This window comes from Notechis scutatus, chromosome 1 (assembly GCF_049901735.1).
Source record: "Notechis scutatus isolate UNSWTSFEM ecotype Mainland chromosome 1, rNotScu1.2, whole genome shotgun sequence".
NCBI lineage: Eukaryota > Metazoa > Chordata > Lepidosauria > Squamata > Elapidae > Notechis > Notechis scutatus.
Genome location: NC_142009.1, coordinates 2,096,469 through 2,116,308, shown reverse-complemented (window position 1 = coordinate 2,116,308; position 19,840 = coordinate 2,096,469). Strand labels below are relative to the sequence as shown.

General features: G+C 51.2%; 1 protein-coding gene across 3 annotated transcripts in view; it reads left to right on the top strand.

The window, feature by feature from the left end:
* Positions 1-2,202: 2,202 nt before the first annotated feature.
* The window catches only part of FLOT2 (flotillin 2), a 51,071-nt gene continuing 33,433 nt past the window's right edge, over positions 2,203-19,840 (top strand). For 2 of the 3 annotated variants that reach the window (XM_087955714.1, XM_087955717.1), the window contains exon 1: positions 2,203-2,323. In XM_087955714.1, the coding sequence (XP_087811840.1) occupies positions 2,275-2,323 (49 nt within the window). In that variant the 5' untranslated portion in view covers positions 2,203-2,274. The remainder of the gene's footprint in view (positions 2,324-19,840) is intronic. The other variant, XM_087955725.1, reaches the window with a different exon arrangement.

Here is a 19,840-nt window from a genome sequence, read left to right as displayed (position 1 = left end):
TATATCTACCAATGACCTCCCAGAATCCTGCACGTTTCAGATGTCTTGAAACCATCAATGAAAGCGAAATTTACATCAAATGCCGCCTATGCGACAATCTAGCCCACCCTGCCTGCTTAAACGCAAACAAAAGCCTAGCTGATATGGTTAAAACTTCAGATACATTCTTTTATCTATGTCCATCATGTTCTCCTAAGCTAAACAAACTGAGTACCCTTCCTGTCAGAGTTGAAAGCATGGAATCACTCGTTCACTCAATAGAAGAACGCTTAGCAACACGTTTTGAAACAACTATACAAGCAGCCCTAATCTCTCTTGCAAAAAAATAATAATAAGTGAGTACCTATCAGCTCAAAATCAAATCCCACAACAACCACAACCTCAACTACAACAATCACAACTACAACCAAAACTAACCACCAAACCGGTCCGATCTAAGTGTAGTATATAAAATCATGCATTGCAATGTCCTACCTGTCAATGAATACTTCAGCTTCAACCATAACAACACAAGAGCACACAATAGATACAAACTCAAGGTTAACCGCACCAAACTTGATTGCAGGAAATACGACTTCAGCCACAGAGTGGTCAATGTCTGGAATCCTCTACCTGACTCTGTGGTTTCTTCCCCAAACCCCCAAAAACTTTAACCTTAAGACTGTCTACTATTGACCTCACCCCTTTCCTAAGAGGTCTGTAGGGGGCGTGCATAAGCGCACCAACGTGCCTACCGTCCCTGTCCTATTGTTTCTCTTATTTCTTTTATTTTTCTGATATTTATCCATGTATTCATAACTATGTTTTTACTTATACCTATTACCTTGTAAGCAATTGACAAAAATAAATAAATAAAAATAAATAAAATAAAGTTGTTGATCTCTCTTTTCTCATCAGTGTTAGAAGGGAGGGAGTTTGCTAAGAGGGGGGGAGGAGGAGAAGGGGAAGGGGAGGAAGAACAGGAAGAGGAGTATTCAGAGTTTTGCAACGTTAATTCAGCGCCAGAAAAAAATAAACACAGATGGCGGATGCTTCATTTAACGTCTTTATAAACATAATCAGTAGATTTTACAAAAACAGTTGTAGATTTCTCCAACATGGAGCAAACTCAGACAGAAACCTGATGCAAGTTCAGAGCAGAGCTCCAGTCTTCAGCAAGCAAGTTAGTTACTCTTTTACTTCAGTTCAGCAGGCAAGCAGAGAAGCAGTTTCATTTCAATAGACAGCTTAACATAACTGCAGAGCTTAATATAGACTAGAGCCGCGCCTAGGCTACTTCTAGTTTCAGTTTCCAAACAGCCCTCATTGGCTGACTTAGTTGCTATGCCTATTCATTGGCTGACCTGGTTACCAAGCTCTATTCCAGTTCATGAATATATGACAAGGAGGAAGAGGAAAAAGGGGAAGAGGAGAGAGTTTTGATGCTCTCTGAGCTTGGTTGTTTTCTGGCCGACTTTTCATGACCCAACTATAGGTAGTGTCATGAGTGTTAAAGGTCCATCTATAGAGATTCTCAGTCATCCAGGTCATGGTTAGGCCAAAGTGTCTGAGCAACGGGGTGTACGCCAGCACAGTGGGCCATGTGCAGATCTGTGCATTGGAGGGGAAAAACCCACCACTTCATAAGCGCATGGCACAACCTAGGGCGGGGGTCTCCCACCTTGGCCCCTTTAAGACTTGGGGACTTCAACTCCCAGAGTTCCCCACAGCCAGCAGGCCAGGAGCTTTGCTGGCTGAGGAATTCTGGGAGTTGAAGTCCCCAAGCCTTAAAGCGCCCCAGATGGAAGACCCCTGACCTAGGAGAACAAATCCATCAGGGACAAGATTTAGAAGACAAAGGCCGTTCTTTGGAAGACAGCAAAGTCCGCACTTTGGAGGGAGAGGACCGCTGGTTTGAAAGGAGGGGGGGTCCCAAGAGGCCATCTATCTCCCAATTGGACAGCCCCCTCTCCACAGAGGGAGGGGGGAGAGATATGCCACCATCTCTCTCCGGTGTAAAATACGGTCCTTTCACCGGTTCCAAGGTCCTGAGGACAGAAGGACACCCCCCTCCCGGATCCCCTTGGTGGCGACCCACGGGCGGGGTTGGAACGACGAGCGAGCGAGCGAGCGATCGACCCTCCCCCGCCTCAGCCGCGCCCAAGATGGCGCGGCCGGAAGTGCCCGCCTCGCCCGCTTCCGGCGGGTGGGCGTGACCTTCTCCAAGCCCCGCCTGCGCGCTTGCCTGTGGCGGCGGCCGAGCCGAGCGGTGAGGCGAGCGGAGCGGAGCTCGCCATGGGGAACTGCCACACGGTGGGGCCCAACGAGGCGCTCGTCGTCTCAGGTAGGCCGCCCGGGAGGTGGGAAGGACGCGTGGGAATGGGGGCGGCGGGGGGTAAAACACGCGCGTCACGTGTGAACGCGGCGCAGCTGCCTTGTTGCGTGTTCTGCCGGGAAGCTGCTTTGGGGGCGTCCGTCCGTCCCCGTCGCCTCGGGGTGGCAAGCAGGAGACAACCCCCCCCCGCCCTCCAGGCCCGTTTGGAAACCTCTGGGGTCCCAGGGGGCCCTTTGCTCTCCCCAAGCCCAGAAGCTCCCCTCTTAGTGTCTTGGGAGGGAGGAGGGGACCTTAGGCCTCCCTTGGGGGGGGAGGGAGGAGCTTGCCCTGCCTCCTTTGGGGGAGGGAGAGGGGGGCTGGAGTGAGGGGGTGAGGGGGGATCTTACCCCCCCTTTTGTGCAGGGGGAGAGGGAAGGTAGAAGGAGCTTACCCCTCTTTGGGGGAGGGGGACCTTTGCCTCCTTTGCCCTGACCCAAAACGGGGGGGGGGGGGATCTACCCCATCCCTTTGGGGGGAGAGGCGCCTCTTTGGGGATCTTTTTGGAGGAGGAGAAGGGGGCTTTCGACCCAAATACAAGGGGGGGTGAGGGGAGGGGATCTTACCCCCATCCCTTTTGTGCAGGGGGAGAGGTAGAAGGTAGAAGGGCTTACCCCTGTTTCCAGGAGTAGGGGACCTTCTACCCCACTTTGGGGCTGGGGGTCATCTGGGGGTTTTCAAGCATCCCTTTTGTCCTCCAAAACACCCCCAATCACTGCAGGGTGTCTCTGGGGGTCTTGGCTGATCATAGGGCAGAGGTAGAGGGGGGGCCTGTTTGGGGGTGCCCTGGGGGAGGGGTTGTCCAGGAAGGGCCACCCCTCACAGCAGCCTCTGCAGATTCCCTCTCCCCAATTTCACACCTGCAGAGACGAAGGAGGGGGGGGCTGGCAGCACCCATTCCTGGGGGTGTCTTAAGAGTGGAGGGGGGCAGTACGACCCCCCCAAAAAGGGTGTAAAATCCCTCCCTCTCCCCCCCTTAGACAATCTCGGACCCCATCGGAGCAATCGGGCCGCTTGAGAAGCGAGATGGGTGGCCTGCCAATTGCAGTAAATGAAAGAGGAGAGAGTGCCCCCGAGCATGCACAGAGGGCTCTTTCCTTGCAGGGGTGTGTGTGTGTGTGTGTGTGTGTGTACCTGGAAGGGACTAAGATGGTCAACCCCAATTGCTTTGAGGACTGAGAATAAAGCAACGTTGTCATCTTTTCCTATTTAATGGTTTGGGCTACCTTTGTTTTGTTCTTGGGGGGGAAAAAGCCATTGTTGAGTTGCTACTTTACCTTCATTCTTTGAATAAAACAGAGAAAAAAAGGGTAAAAAAGAAAAAAAAACGGTACCCCAACCCTCACCTGTGAGTGTTTTGTGTATGCCATGTTGTGTAAGATTAGTGCAGCTGATAAGGAAGTGACAACTGGCTGCTGGTGCCACACCCTGGTTTTTTTTTTGTTTTTTTTTTGCTTCTTGGCTTCCAGTAAAGAGAGTCACTGGACTTGGCAATAATAATAATAATAATGTCCTTTATTTTATGGATGTATTCATCAAAGCTGCGTTTGGACGTAGCTGCTATTCCGGGCAGGAGGCTCTCAGGGAAGACCCCAAATTTGTGTCCCCGTTGGGTCTTTGTGTCTTGAGAAGGGACCTGTGGCTTCAGGATCTGTCCCCTTTATGAAGACGGCCTTGGGATTGCAGGTAGTCCTCCACCTACAACCACAGTTCAGCCCCAAAATTCTGTTGCTAAGTGAGGCAGTGGTTAAGTGAGGCTTGCCCCCATTTTACGACCTTCCTTGCTCCAGTTGTTAAGTGAATCATTGCAGTTGTGAGTGACGCAGTTAAATGAATCTAACTTCCCCATTGATTCTAGTTGTCAGAAAATCGCAAAATAACAGATAACAGATAATTGAGTTGGAAGGTAGGTCATCTAGTCCAACCCCCATCCACCCAAGCAGGAGACCCTACACCATCACTGACCGATGGCAGTCCAGTCTCTTCTTGGAAGCCTCCGGGGATGAAGCTCCCACAACTTCCGAAGGCAACGTCTGTTCCATGGATTGATGGTCCTCCCTGTCGGAAAGTTTCTCCTTATTTCCAGGTCGAATCTCTCCTTGTTCAGTTTCCATCCATTCTTCCTTGTCTGGCCTACACAAGGGGTTTAGAAAATAGTAGGTCACGTGACCCCTGGGATATGGTGACTGTCATAAATACGAACCAGTTGCCAATCATCTGAATTTTGATCATGTGACCACAGGGATAAGGGTGAAAATTGGCCATGTCACTTTTTTCCCCCACTGCCGTTGTAAGTTTGAACGGTCACTAAATGAACTGTTGTAAGTGGAGGACTACCTGTGTAGAGGCTAGACCTGACATATCTGGAGGGGAGGCTCCTTAATGCTGGGTCCCTCTTGGACAAAGGCCCTCCGAAGCTCTTTTTTTTTCCTGAGCCATGAGAGGCCAACGCCTTGGCAGGGTTGGACAGATGACCTTTGAGGTCCCTCCCAGATCTGTGAATTAAGCAGCTGGTCTGTTTATCCTGAAACCATGGCAACGAGGCAATGGGTCTTTTGCAGCTCTGCGAGGGGATTTTATTTTATTTTTGGGGGAAAAAATCCCTTAATAATTTGCACATACAGATAATCCTCAATTTATGACAATTGGGATCTGAATTTCCATGGCTAAGCAAGGCAGATGCTAAGGGAATTGTGCCTAATTGTGCCTTTTTTGCCATGGTTAAATGAACCGTGCTGTCATTAAGTGAATAGTGGTCATTAAGTGAATCATGTGGTCATTAAGTGAATCCAGCTCCCCCCCCCCTTTGATTTGGCTTGCCAGAAGCTGGCTAAGAAAGTAGTAAATCACAACTACATGCAGCTGGTTGCAGCTATTCCTGCACAAGCCTGTATGTTAATTATTGACTGCCACCATTAAAAGGAGCAATGAAATGCAACCCAACTGAGCATTCGCACCCGGTTCCAGCTGATGAATTCAACCCCTGGGGCTGGCTCACCTGCTTGTAAGCCACTTGCATTGCAAATCTGGCTTCCTCTGGAACCAGATGATTTAAATTAGTTTTAACACACCTGAGGGCAGGATAAGGAAGGAACGGAAGCTCCTCGAGAGAGAAATCCAATCTAGAACTGAGGAGAAATTTCCTTGACAGTGAGTGAGAACAATTAACCTGTGGAACGACTGGCTTCTGGAAGTTGTGGGTGCTCCAACACTGGAGGTTTTCAAAAACCGCTTGGAGAACCTTTTGTCTGGAATGGTTTTGGGGTAAGAGTGTCCAACCTTGGCCACTTTAAGGCTTGTGGACTTCAACTCCCAGAATTCCCCAGCCAGCACAGCTGGCTGGGGAATTCTGGCAGTTGAAGTCCACAAGTCTTAAAAGTGGCCAAGGTTGGACATTCCTGGTCTAGGATCTCCTGCCCAAGCAAGGGGTTGGAATAGAAGACCTCCAAGGTCCCCTTCCAATTCTGTCATTCTGTATTCTGTTAAGACTATTGAGGTTTTGCAAAAGTCATTCGTGCCAGACTTATTTTTTCTTGATGGAGATCTCTGATCTTTGGTGATCTGAAAAGATCTTCCTCCGGCCTTTTTCTGGCTGGGAACGGTAATCCCACAGCGTAGGAGAAGCTTGATTTTCCCATAATGGGTAGTCATTACCTTTACAACCGTTCCTTCACGGATCGTTCAAAGTCACCACCACGCCACTGAAATAGCCGTTTTTACAACCAGTCCTGCCACTTACGACCATCCTACCATCCTCACAGTCACATCCAAACCTGATGCTTGGAGACTGGCATTTATTTATTTATTTATAAATTGTATTGGGTCCCCTTATCCTTCCTCAGGGTAACTTTGGGTGGCTTACCATCTTTAAAAAGTGAACAGCAATAAAAGCATAAATAAATTCCTACACATTGTCCAATTTATGAAACAGACCAGAATAACAGAGTCGGGAGGGACCTTGGAGGTCTTCTAGTCGAACCCTGCTGCTGAAGCAGGAGAACCTATACTGTTAGGGATATACACCCTAGCAGAACCTGCACGGCAGTCAGGCAGGCAGGCAAATATGTGAGACAAACGTTTTTGTAGCTTACACTCAGTAAAACAGATACACTGTGCTAGTTAAACAGTTTATTCCAGTAAGAGATTTTTAGCATAGTCAAACAGTCCATATATCATTCACTAGTTCAGTCCGTCTGGGGATTATTCATTTGCAAAGTCCAGTGTCGAAAAAGAGGTCAATAAACTTACAAATATCAGTCCAGTAATATATCTCTTTGCAGTAGAGATATGAAGAAGTCAAACCTCCTTTCTTCTTTCAGCAACAGCAGAGAACACGCAGTTAACACACCATCATCGTCAGCAAGCAATCAGTAAGCCAGCAATCAATCAAGTTCTCTTGCTCCCTCTTATGGCGATTTACAGCCGCACCCAAAAATTTAATTGCAATTAAAGTGACACACACATATAAACTCACTATCATAGTCCATATATATTATTTTACCCAAACTACGTTAGGTAACCTATGTTATTCCTAACATATACTATTTCAGATAAGTGACTGTGTAGTCTCTTCTTACAAACCTCCAGTGTTGGAGCAGCCACAACCTCTGGTGGCAAGCAGTTCCCCTGGTTAATTGTCCTCCCCGTTAGGAAATTCCTCCTTTATTCCAGGTTGCGTCTCTCCTGGCTGAGTTTCCATCTGTTGCTTCTTGTCCTGCCTTCAGGGGCTTTGGGGAATAAATTGACCCCTTCCTCTTCTTTGGGGCAGCCCCTGAAATACCGGAATCCTGCTATCACGTCTGCCCTAGTCCTTCTCTTCTCAAGACCGGCCATACCCAGTTCCTGTCGCCGTTCTTCATATATTTTAGTCTCCAGGCCTTTAATCCTCTTAGTTGCTCTTCTTTGCACTCTTTCCAGAGTCTCAACATATATATTCTATATCGTGGCAACCAAAATTGGAAGGGAGGCCTTACCAGGGCATGATGAAATGGCATTCACACTCAAATATCGGAAGATGCTCCGGTGTCCCCTTTAGTCCTTCACTAAACCAGACATCCCCGATTCCTGCAACGGTTCTTCCCGTGTTTTAGCCCCCCCTGATCATCCCTGTGGCTCTTCTCTGCACCCTTTCCGGAGTCCCCGCGTGACAACGGCAGCCTCCCGTGCTCACCCTTGGCCATGTTCCCAAGAGCCTCCGAGAGCCACGCTTCATTTGGGATTTGCATAATGACCCCCGTGCGCTTTGAACGACTTCCCGTGCCAAAGCAAAAAACCAAAACGGTTGTAAAATCATGCGCGGCTCGCTTAACAACTGCCTGGCTTATCAGCACAAATCCTGGCCCCGGTTGAGGCCGTAAGACGAGAATGGCATGGATATGGAGTTGGAGATTCCCTTCCTGGATCATTCTATATGCCCATTATTCTACGTGTTAATCATTAAGCCAATATAACAGGGTGGTTTAACTATTCTAAACCTCTTTGGGGAAGTGCAGCCGGCCAAATTAGCATTTGGGTTTTCTTGGTCTAGCTCAGGGGTCTCCAAACTTGGCCACTTTAAGCCTGGAGGACTTTAACTCCCAGAATTCCCCAGCCAGCTTTGCTGGCTGGGGAATTCTGGGAGTTGAAGTCCTCCAGGCTTAAAGTGGCCAAGGTTGGAGACCCCTGGTCTAGCTGGTTGTGACATTGAGTGACACCCACAGCACAATTGATTTATCCCCAACATCTTCCTGTTTTCTCTTTTATTTTGTAGATTTCCTGAGTAGATTTGGGTAGATGCGCCTATTAGGGAGGGGTTAGAGTTAGGGTTGTGGTCATAACCACAACGGAGCCCAAAATTTCCGTTGCTAAGTGAGAGGTTGATTAAGTGAGTTTGGCCCCATTTTTGCCACCTTTCTTGCCCCAATTATTTTAAGCGAATCGTTGCAGTTGTTAAGTTAGTCTCTCTCTATCTCTCTCTCACACACACACGGTTGTTAACGTCACATGACCCTGGGGAATCCCCTGCGCCTAGGACTTGGCACAAATCCAGGGAGTCCTTGACTTACAACACTTCGTTTAGTGACTGTTCGAAGTTACAACAGTGTCAGGACTCCAGCAAATCCACTCCCACTCAACGCATCAGTCTCTAGCCCCGTGGTGGCGAACCTATGCCACGCCTGCCAGAAGTGGCACGCAGAGCCATTTCCCCCGTCACACAGGAGCTTGCCTGGAAGAGCCCCACTTTACATGCGCACGTGCACCACCGCTGCCCGACAGCTGATGGTTGGGTATCTGGCACGCATGCACGGGGGGGGTGGTGCATGGGAGGTACGGGAGACATGATATGGGAGAGATGTGCTGGGGGTGGCGGGCGTCTGCACAGACGCGTGGCGCATGGAGGGATTGCGTGTGCATGTGCAAATGGATGGCACGCGGGAGTGATCACGTGTGCATGCACAGAGGCACGTGACGTGTGGGAGTGATCGTGCGTGCATGCACAGGCACGCGGTGCGTGGCAAGGGGGATCGCGCGCAGGCACAAAGGGGTGTGAGGGCCCCCCCCAGCACGCATTGCCTTTTGGGTGCTGGCGTGCAAGCGCACGAGCGCATGCACAATTACCAGCACGGGAGCCGAAAAAGGTTTGCCACCACTGCTCTAGCCGCATCTCAGAGAAAAGAAGATTGATTGATTAGGAGTGGCCATGTTAGCATTAGCTGGATGCAGCCGACTCTAAGACCCATCATTCATTTCCCCCTTGACCCTGGTCTTCTCCCACCCCCTGAACGTATATTCTCCAACGGGACCCATCCATAGCCAAGAGGCATCAATCATGCTCTCCAGTAAACATCTTGCGTGCCAACAGCTTTGGCTGCCTAGCAATTATCTGAAGCATTTGAGGAATGCACTGCTTTCCCCCACTGCCTTTCTGCCGGCAACTAAAAAGACCAAAGGAGAATCTTTTTAGTTGACAAACGGCACCAAAAAAAAAAAACAAGTGACTTAGGACCGTTTTTCACACTTACGACCAATGCAGCATCCCCCATGGTCACCTGATTTACATTTGGATGCTTGAAAACTGACTCGCATTAATGATGGTTGCAGTGTCCCGGAGGTGTTTGTGTCGCATGCTCCCCTTTGGCCTCCTTCTGACAAAGTCTAGGAGGGAAGCCAGATTCACTTAACGACCACGTGACTCACTTAATCACTGCAGCAAGAAAGGTGGTAAAATGGGGCCAAGCTCAGTTAATAAACGTCTCACTCGGCAACAGGAATTTTGGGCTCGATTGTGGTTGTAAGACAACACTTCGTTTAGTGACGTTTCCCAATGCTGGTCACTCTACAGGTAGTCCTTGTCTTACAACCATAATCGAGCCCAAAATTCCTGTTGCTGAGACATTTGTTAAGTGAGTCTTGCCCCCATTTTTCACACTTACGACCATTGCAGCATCTCTCTACAGTCATTGGCAACTCGTATTTACGACAGCCGCCGTGTCCTGGGGTCATGGGCTCCCCTTTTGCGTCCTTCCGACAAGCAAACTCAACGGGGGAGCCAGATTTCCCTTCACAACCGTGTTGATTCACTTTCTGCAGCCAGAAAGGCCATTAAAAGGGGGCAAAATTCCCTTAACCAATATCTCACTTAGCAGCAGGCATTTCGGGCTCGATTGCGGTCGTAACTCCAGGGCTACGGCTGCACGTGCCAATTGCCAAGCGTCCCAATTTTGATAACGTGGTCCAAGGGGAACGCTGCAGCGGCCGTTAATCAGCCGTAAGTCCCTTTCTTCCACCACCACCCGTGCCGTTGTGACTTCACTCAATGAACTGTTGTAAGTCGAGGACTACTACCTGCGTCCTGGAAGCCCGCCAGCAGGAGTTGGCCAGGTGCTCGCGGGGTAGGGAGGGGGCTCCGCTAAGTGGTTTTGGAAATCTGGCGGCCCGTTTTTCCCCAAAACCGCGATGGTGCAGCCCTCCCTCTTTGGCAGGGGTGGGCACTATGCTTTATGAATTATGGACTTCAACTCCCAGAATTCCTGAGCAAGCCATGCTTGCTCAGGAATTCTGGGAGTTGAAGTCCATAATTCATAAAAGGGCCATAGTTGCCCACCCCTGCTCTTTGGGAACCGCGACTTAGGCAGCTGTCCTTTCTGGAATGTGCGGCTGCTTTGCCAAGGCTGCACAAACAAGAAGTGTGCTGGCTGGGGTGTGTTTCCTGTTGTGTGTCTTTCCCAACCCCATTCCTTTTGGAGGTTGTAGCCCTAAGACGCTGGCTGTGGCAGGCCAGAATGTGATTTGAAATGCCTGCTTCCTTGAAGGACTGCCTGGCTACAGTCTGGACCCGCGGCTGGGAAAAGAATCAGAATAGAGCTGGGAAGGGACCTTGGAGGTCTTCTAGTCCAACCCCCTGCTCAAGCAGGGGTCCCAGCTAGGCTGGCTGGAGAATTCTGGGAGTTGGAGCCTTAAAGTTGCCAAGTTTGGGGACCCTCTGCCCTACGCCGTTCCACACAAGGGGCTGCCCGGTCTCTTCTTGAAAACCTCCAGTGATGGAGTACCCCCACAAGTTCTGGTGGCCAGCTGTTCCATTGGTTCCATCACTTGAGACTTTCAAGGAGAGATTGGACTGCCATCGGTCAGAAATGGTGTACAGTCTCCCACTTGGGCCGAGGGTTGGACTAGACGACCTACAAGGTCCCTTCCAACTCTTGATTATCTGTGATCTGGTTAATTGTCCTCACTGGCGGGAAATTTCACCTTAATTCCAGATTGCTTCTCTCCCAAATTCGTTTCCATCCGTTGCTTCTTTTTCCTGCCTTTGGGCGCTTTGGAGAATAGATTCACCCCCCTCTTCCTTGTGGCAGCTCCTCAGATATTGCAAGACGGCTATCATGTCACCCCCTGTCCTTCTTTTCTCTACACTGGAGTCAACCCCTGCAGCCCTTCTTCATATGTCTCCAGGCCTTCGATCATCTTAGTTGCTCTTCTCTGCACTTTTCCTAAGGTCTCAGCATCGTTTTTTTGTAATGTGGGGACCAAGTTAATGTGGTTATAAGAGGACTGGAGAGAAAAGGGCAGGTCGCTTTGCTCTGGGGGTTTTTGGGGGGGGCATGGCCCAGCTGTCCCCCCAGTCATAGCTTTCCTGAGGTTAAGCCACTAAGCTCCCTAAGCAGGGGGTTGAAGTAGAACAGGGGTCTCCGAACAGGGCCCCTTTTAAGGCTTGTGGACTTCAACTCCCAGAACTCCCCAGCCAGCATAGCAAAAGGAGATCATGTGATCCCGTCATAAATAGGAGCCAGGTGCCAAGCACCTGAATTTTTGATCAGGTGACCATGGGGGGAGGCTGCGATGGTTGTTAAGTATGAAATGCAGCCGTGAGTCACTGTTCTCGGTACCATGATAACTTTGAACGGTCAGTAAATGTAATAGTTGTAACTCAAGGACTACCTGTACCATGGTTATTGGCAAGAGGTTGGGTAAGAAGTCATGGATGGAAACGAACCAAGGAGAGAAAGCAATCCCAGGAGCTGGAATTAAGGAGACATTCCTGACGGTGAGGACAATGAAGCAGTGCAACTGCTTGCCACCAGAAGTTGCGGGTGCTCCAACACTGGAGGTTTTCAAGAAGAGTCTGGACGGTCACTTGCCTGAAGCGGTACAGGGTCTCCTGCTTAAACAGGGGCTGGACTAGATACAGTGGTCGCCAATCAATGGGCCAGGGACCACTGTGGTCTGCGAGAAAATTTTGGTGGACCGCAGAGAAATGTCCCCCTCCCCAAAGCAATTAATCCAGGCTGCGCGGGAACACAAAGCTTGCGTTGCTTGCATTGCGGACAACACGAGGTAGTGAGGGGAGGGGGAAAAGGGCAGAGGGGGAGAACTTGCCCCACTCCCCCCAGGCGCCTGGCCTGGCCACCGGGCTGCTTCTTTCCGCTTCTTTCTTCTGCTTTTGGCTGCACGCAAGGAAAGCAGCAGAAGTCTTTCTTTCTCTCCCCCAAACTCCGCCAGAAATGAGTCTTTGGGACCCTGCAAGGCCTCCTGCCCCAAGAGGCTGTGCCGGCAAAGACTCGTTTCTGGCAGAGTTTGGGGGAGAGAAAGAAAGACTTCTGTGGCTTCTGCTGCTTTCCTTGCATGAAGCCAAAAGTCTCTCTCTTTCTCTCTCCCTCTCTCTCCCTCCGAGAATGGAGCTGTAGACGGTATCCTGCCATCCCAAATAAAGAACGATCGATCGGTAGGAAAACGGGGTGGGAAATTTTCCTGCAGACTTTTGGGGGGATTTTCCCAGGGTCTCTGGTCCGCGGGATTTAACATTATGAGTTTGATGGTCCCTGAGGTCCCAAAGGTTGGCGACCCCTGGACTAGAAGTCATTCTGCCTTTTGTATTTAGACCCTCCTCGTGGGCAGCATTTCCCAATCTTGGCCATTTTAGATGGACTTGGTGATGCGGGATACGAGCGCGTGGCGATAAAGTACTTAGAACAGGGGTCTCCAACCGTGGCCACTTTAACCCTGGAGGACTTCAACTCCCAGAAGCTGTCTGGAGGATTCTGGGAGTTGAAGTCCTCCAGGCTTAAAGTTGTCAAGGTTGGAGACCCCCTGACTTAGAACGTGAGTGGGGAAAGTGGCAGGCGTGATGAGCCTTTTGCTCACGAGGACGGACGTCACCCATGTCCCCTCCTGCAACCAAGCAGCCGCACATGGGGGTCCCTCTTTACCCCAGAACCGTGAAGATACTGCATGGGGGGAGGTCTCCCTGCCCCTCCTGCACCCCACCCCCCACCCCGGCCAGCAAAGCAGCTGGCGAGCATTATTTCTGTTTTTTAAATTCAATTTGTTTTTTTTGAATCTATGGCTGCCTAATTCAATCAAGGGACTCGACTGGCTTCCTGCCTCGCTCTCCATCGCACTGCGGCGGCGATCGGATTACGCCCAGTGCAGCCTCCCGGGTCCCCCCCGCTCTTCCTGCGTGCCGCGCCGGCCCCTCGCTTGCTCCTCAGAGGGACATTCTGCTTGGCAGCCGCCTCCCCACCCTCCTCCAGCTGTTCTTGGCTCTCCGTGCGAGGCTTCTGTCTTAGCGCACTAAAATGCAACCTCCTGGCCACCGTTTGCTCCCACCGGGCTGCCAGGGAAGCAAAGCAGCTGTGATGCAGTTGGGATTCAGGGCGGAAACAGAACAACAAAAAGATCTTGGCAAACTTGAACGACGGGGCCCGTGCAGCAAAACGAATTTCAATGTGGAGGAAAGTTTTACATTTAGGCAGGAAACGTCACAGGGACAAGTCCAGATTAGGCGAGACTTGAGACTTTCAAAAAGAGATTGGACTGCCATCTGTCAGAAATGGTGTGTGGCAGTCAACCTGGTCCCTAGCGCCCACTAGTGGACATTCCAGCTCTCGTGGGTGGGGGGGTAGGGGGTTTGTCCCCTACTTTATAAATCACCATTACTGGGGAACCGGTGGGCAGTTAGAGGAAACTTTACTACTAACAGAGATACAAAAGTGGGCGGTGGGTATAAAAAGGTTGACTACCCCTGGTGTAGGGTCTCCCACTTGGGTGGGGGGTTGGACTAGATGGCCTACAAGATCCCTTCTAACTCTGATTATCTGTTATCTGAGACCTGGCTCAAAAACAGGAACTGGGAGGAGGGACTTTGGAGTCCTAGTGGACGATCAGTTGAACATAAGCCAGCGATATGCAGCCACCGCCAAAAAAAAGCTAATAAAATCCTGGGTTGTATAAACAGAGGCAGAGGATCAAGATCCCATGAAGTGTTAGGACCTCTTTAGAAAGCCTTAGGAGGGCCACACCTGGAATCCTGCAAGCAATTTTGGCCACCACCTTACAAAAAAAGATGTTGAGACTTTGGAAAAAGTGCAGAGAAGAGCAACAACTAAGAGGAACGAAGGCCTGGAGACTAAAACGTATGAAGGACGGTTGCAGGATTTGGGCTTGGCTCGTCTAGAGAAAAGAAGAATTAGGGGAACATGACAGGATTTGAGGGGCTGCCCCCCAAAAGAGGGAGTCAAGCTATTCTCCAAAGAAGGAAGGAAGGAAGGAAGGAAGGAAGGAAGGAAGGAGGGAGGGAGGGAGGGAGAAAGAAAGAAAGAAGAAAGAAAGGAAGGAAGGAAGGAAGGAAGGAAGGAAGGAAGGAAGGAAGAAAGAAAGAAAGAAAGAAAGAAAGAAAGAAAGAAAGAAAGAAAGAAAGAAAAAGAAAGAAAAGAAAGAAAGAAAGAAAGAAAGAAAGAAAGAAAGAGAAAAGAAGAAAGAAAGAAAGAAGAAAGGAAGGAAGAAAGAAAGAAAGAAAGAAAGAAAGAAAGAAAGAAAGAGAAAGAAAGAAAGAAAGAAAGAAAGAAAGAAAGAAAGAAAGAAAGAAAGAAAGAGGGAATCCAACTGTTTAATTAAAAAGCACCTGAAGGCAGGACAAGCAACTTATTAAAATTAATCCAGGAGAGAAGCAACCTGGAATTAAGAAACTTCCAAACAGCTGGGACAATTAACCCGTGGAACTGCTTGCCTCCAGAAGTTGTAAATGCTCCATCCCTGGAGGCTTTTAAGAAATTAGACAGGCAATTAATTATCTGAAATAGTACAGGTTCTCCTACTTGGGCAAGGGGCTGGACTAGAAGACCTCCAAGGTACCTTCCAACTTCTATTCTTTAGACTATTCTTAACAGGCTTGGAAGGGACCTCAGAGGCCTTTAGTGCAGTGGTTGCCAACCAGTGGTCCGGGGGCCACTGGTGGTCCATGAGAAAATTTTTCTGGTCCGCAGAGAAATGTCCCCCCCAAAGCAATTAATCCAGGCTGTGCAGGAACACAAGGCTGCGCCGCCCACATGGCCCACGGGAACACAAGGCTTGCGACACTTGCATTACGAACAACACGAGGTAGTGAGGGGAGGGGGGAAAGGGCGGGGGGGAGAACTTGCCCTACTCTCCCCACGCGCCTGGCCTGGCCACCGGGCTGCTTCTCTACACTTCTTTTTTCTTCTGCTTTTGGCTGCACGCAAGGAAAGCAGCCAAAGTCTTCCTTTCTCTCCCCCAAACTCCGCCAGAAATGAGTCTTTGGGACCCTGCAAGGCCTCCTGCTCCAAGAGGCTGCGCCGGCAAAGACTCCTTTCTGGCGGAGTTTTGGGGCAGAGAAAGAAAGACTTCTGCGGCTTCTGCTGCTTTCCTTGCATGAAGCCAAAAGTCTCTCCTCTCTCTCTCTCTCTCTCCCCGAGAACGGAGCTAGAGACGGTATCCTGCGATCCCAAATAAAGAACGATCGATCGGTACGAAAACAGCGTGGGGGATTTTCCTGCAGACTTTTTGGGGGGGATTTTCCCAGGGTCTCTGGTCCGCGGGATTTAAAAGTATGACTTTGGGGGTGCCTGAGGTCCAAAAGTTTGGCGACCCCGTGCCCAAGCAGGAGACCGTATGCCACAAATGGTTATCCAGTTTCTCGTAAAACACCCCCAGTGTTGGAGCACCCACAGCTTCTGGAGAGAAGCCGTTCCACTGATGGATTGATAAGTCTCGGCTTAACGTCTGCGATTATAAGGCTACTGGGTGCTACGGGGTAAAATGGTGAGATAGAGATCGGTCAGAGTTCTTTCAATCTCGGGAGTGGGCGGGTGGGTGGACTTCGACTCCCAGCATTGCCCAGCCAGCCTTAGCCCACTGTTGCTGGCATGACGTGGGGGGCGGATGCGCTCATCATTGCCACAGGGGAGCACAGAAGCTGAGCCTCGGCGCCGCACCGTGGGGTTCTGGAGATTGTGCTGGTGGAGCCCTTGGGAGTGGTTTTGTTTTGATCGTGTGTTGTGTGTTTGTAAGAAAGAGAGTTTTGGCTCTGACTGGTGCCTGTTTCAGAAAACATGGGGATTTCAGCTCTCAAGATTTCCCCAGCCAGCCTTCTTTAAGAGGGGAGGGCTTCCCCTCCCAGAATCCCCCAGCCAGCCTGCTTTAAGAGGGGTGGGCTTCCACTCCCAGAATCCCCCAGCCAGCCTGCTTTAAAAGGGGAGGACTTCCACTCCCAGAATCCCCAGCCAGCCTGCTTTAAGAGGGTGGACTTCCACTCCCAGAATCCCCCAGCCAGCCTGCTTTAAGAGGGGAGGGCTTCCACTCCCAGAATCCCCAGCCAGCCTGCTTTAAGAGGGAGGGCTTCCACTCCCAGAATCCCCAGCCAGCCTGCTTTAAGATGGGTGGGCTTCCACTCCCAGAATCCCCCAGCCAGCCTGCTTTAAAAGGAGGACTTCCACTCCCAGAATCCCCCAGCCAGCCTGCTTTAAGAGGGTGGACTTCCACTCCCAGAGTCCCCAGCCAGCCTGCTTTAAGAGGGAAGGGCTTCCACTCCCAGAATCCCCCAGCCAGCCTGCTTTAAGAGGGAGGACTTCCACTCCCAGAATCCCCCAGCCAGCCTGCTTTAAGAGGGAGGACTTCCACTCCCAGAATCCCCCAGCCAGCCTGCTTTAAGAGGGAGGGCTTCCACTCCCAGAATCCCCAGCCAGCCTGCTTTAAGAGGGGTGGACTTCCACTCCCAGAATCCCCAGCCAGCCTGCTTTAAGAGGGAGGGCTTCCACTCCCAGAATCCCCCAGCCAGCCTGCTTTAAGATGGGTGGGCTTCCACTCCCAGAATCCCCCAGCCAGCCTGCTTTAAAGGGGAGGACTTCCACTCCCAGAATCCCCCAGCCAGCCTGCTTTAAGAGGGGTGGACTTCCACTCCCAGAGTCCCCCAGCCAGCCTGCTTTAAGAGGGAAGGGCTTCCACTCCCAGAATCCCCCAGCCAGCCTGCTTTAAGAGGGGAGGACTTCCACTCCCAGAATCCCCCAGCCAGCCTGCTTTAAGAGGAGGACTTCCACTCCCAGAATCCCCCAGCCAGCCTGCTTTAAGAGGGGGGCTTCCACTCCCAGAATCCCCCAGCCAGCCTGCTTTAAGAGGGGAGGACTTCCACTCCCAGAATCCCCCAGCCAGCCTGCTTTAAGAGGGAGGGCTTCCCTCCCAGAATCCCCCAGCCAGCCTGCTTTAAGATGGGTGGGCTTCCACTCCCAGAATCCTCCAGCCAGCCTGCTTTAAGAGGGAGGACTTCCACTCCCAGAATCCCCAGCCAGCCTGCTTTAAGAGGGGAGGGCTTCCCTCCCAGAATCCCCCAGCCAGCCTGCTTTAAGAGGGGTGGGCTTCCCCTCCCAGAATCCCCCAGCCAGCCTGCTTTAAGAGGGGGGGCTTCCCCTCCCAGAATCCCCCAGCCAGCCTGCTTTAAGAGGGGTGGGCTTCCCTCCCAGAATCCCCCAGCCAGCCTGCTTTAAGAGGGGTGGGCTTCCACTCCCAGAATCCTCCAGCCAGCCTGCTTTAAGAGGGATGGACTTCCACTCCCAGAATCCCCCAGCCAGCCTGCTTTAAGAGGGGTGGGCTTCCACTCCCAGAATCCTCCAGCCAGCCTGCTTTAAGAGGGAGGACTTCCACTCCCAGAATCCTCCAGCCAGCCTGCTTTAAGAGGGAGGGCTTCCTCCCAGAATCCCCCAGCCAGCCTGCTTTAAGAGGGGTGGGCTTCCACTCCCAGAATCCTCCAGCCAGCCTGCTTTAAGAGGGGAGGGCTTCCTCCCAGAATCCCCCAGCCAGCCTGCTTTAAGAGGGGAGGGCTTCCCCTCCCAGAATCCCCCAGCCAGCCTGCTTTAAGAGGGAGGGCTTCCTCCCAGAATCCCCTAGCCAGCCTGCTTTAAGAGGGAGGGCTTCCTCCCAGAATCCCCTAGCCAGCCTGCTTTAAGAGGGTGGGCTTCCACTCCCAGAATCCTCCAGCCAGCCTGCTTTAAGAGGGATGGACTTCCACTCCCAGAATCCCCCAGCCAGCCTGCCTTAAGAGGGGAGGGCTTCCCTCCCAGAATCCCCTAGCCAGCCTGCTTTAAGAGGGTGGGCTTCCCTCCCAGAATCCCCTAGCCAGCCTGCTTTAAGAGGGGTGGGCTTCCACTCCCAGAATCCTCCAGCCAGCCTGCTTTAAGAGGGATGGACTTCCACTCCCAGAATCCCCCAGCCAGCCTGCTTTAAGAGGGTGGGCTTCCACTCCCAGAATCCCCAGCCAGCCTGCTTTAAGAGGGGAGGGCTTCCACTCCCAGAATCCCCCAGCCAGCCTGCTTTAAGAGGGGTGGGCTTCCACTCCCAGAATCCTCCAGCCAGCCTGCTTTAAGAGGGGAGGGCTTCCACTCCCAGAATCCTCCAGCCAGCCTGCTTTAAGAGGGGTGGGCTTCCACTCCCAGAATCCCCCAGCCAGCCTGCTTTAAGAGGGAGGGCTTCCACTCCCAGAATCCCCAGCCAGCCTGCTTTAAGAGGGTGGGCTTCCCTCCCAGAATCCCCCAGCCAGCCTGCTTTAAGAGGGGAGGGCTTCCTCCCAGAATCCCCCAGCCAGCCTGCTTTAAGAGAGGTGGACTTCCACTCCCAGAATCCCCCAGCCAGCCTGCTTTAAGAGGGAGGACTTCCACTCCCAGAATCCCCCAGCCAGCATAGGTGACTGGGAATTCTGGGAGTTGAAGTCCAGCCATCTTATTTGCCAAGGCGGAAAAATGCTGCTCTTGGAGCTAGCCAGCCCTCTGAGAACTCCGTTCGGTTTCTTTGCAGTCACTTTTCTGCCTCCCTCCAAATTCAAAAGGTGCCCCCAACTCAGAATCATTCCCAGCAGTTGCTGAGCAGAAGGGAAGACGATGTAAGCTTAAAAATGGAGAGTGATCTGAGGCTGGGGATAGTTGGGGTGTAATTCCTGCAATCATTGCAAAGGGGGAGGGAAACTCGGCTCTTTGATCACTTATGGACTTCCACTCCCAGAGTTCCTGCGTGAGCCATCAAAGGTTCCCCATCCCTGGCCGACTGGTTTTGCAGTTGTGATTGGGATCCATCTTTGACTTGAATGGGACTGTTTAATATGCAAATGTAGGACATAGAAAGAATATTGACCATTCAAGTCAAAAATGGATTTCCCCCTGAAGAACCAGAAGGGCCAGGGATGGGGAACCTTTGATGGCTCACGCAGGAACTCTGGGAGTGGAAGTCCATAAGTGATCAAAGAGCCGAGTTTCCCCACCCCTGGACTAAGGTAATCATTGTAAAATGCTGTGATAAGAGAAAGCTTGAAATGTTTTTTGCGCTGAAGAGTTTGGTCTAGGGCAGGGGTCTCCAACCTTGGCAACTTTAAGACTTGGGGGCTTCCACTCCCAGAATTCAACTTTAAGACTTGGGGACTCCAACTCCCAGAATTCAACTTTAAGACTTGGGGACTTCAACTCCCAGAATTCAACTTTAAGACTTGGGGACTCCAACTCCCAGAATTCAACTTTAAGACTTGGGGACTTCCACTCCCAGAATTCAACTTTAAGACTTGGGGACTCCAACTCCCAGAATTCAACTTTAAGACTTGGGGACTCCAACTCCCAGAATTCAACTTTAAGACTTGGGGACTCCAACTCCCAGAATTCAACTTTAAGACTTGGGGACTCCAACTCCCAGAATTCAACTTTAAGACTTGGGCACTTCAACTCCCAGAATTCAACTTTAAGA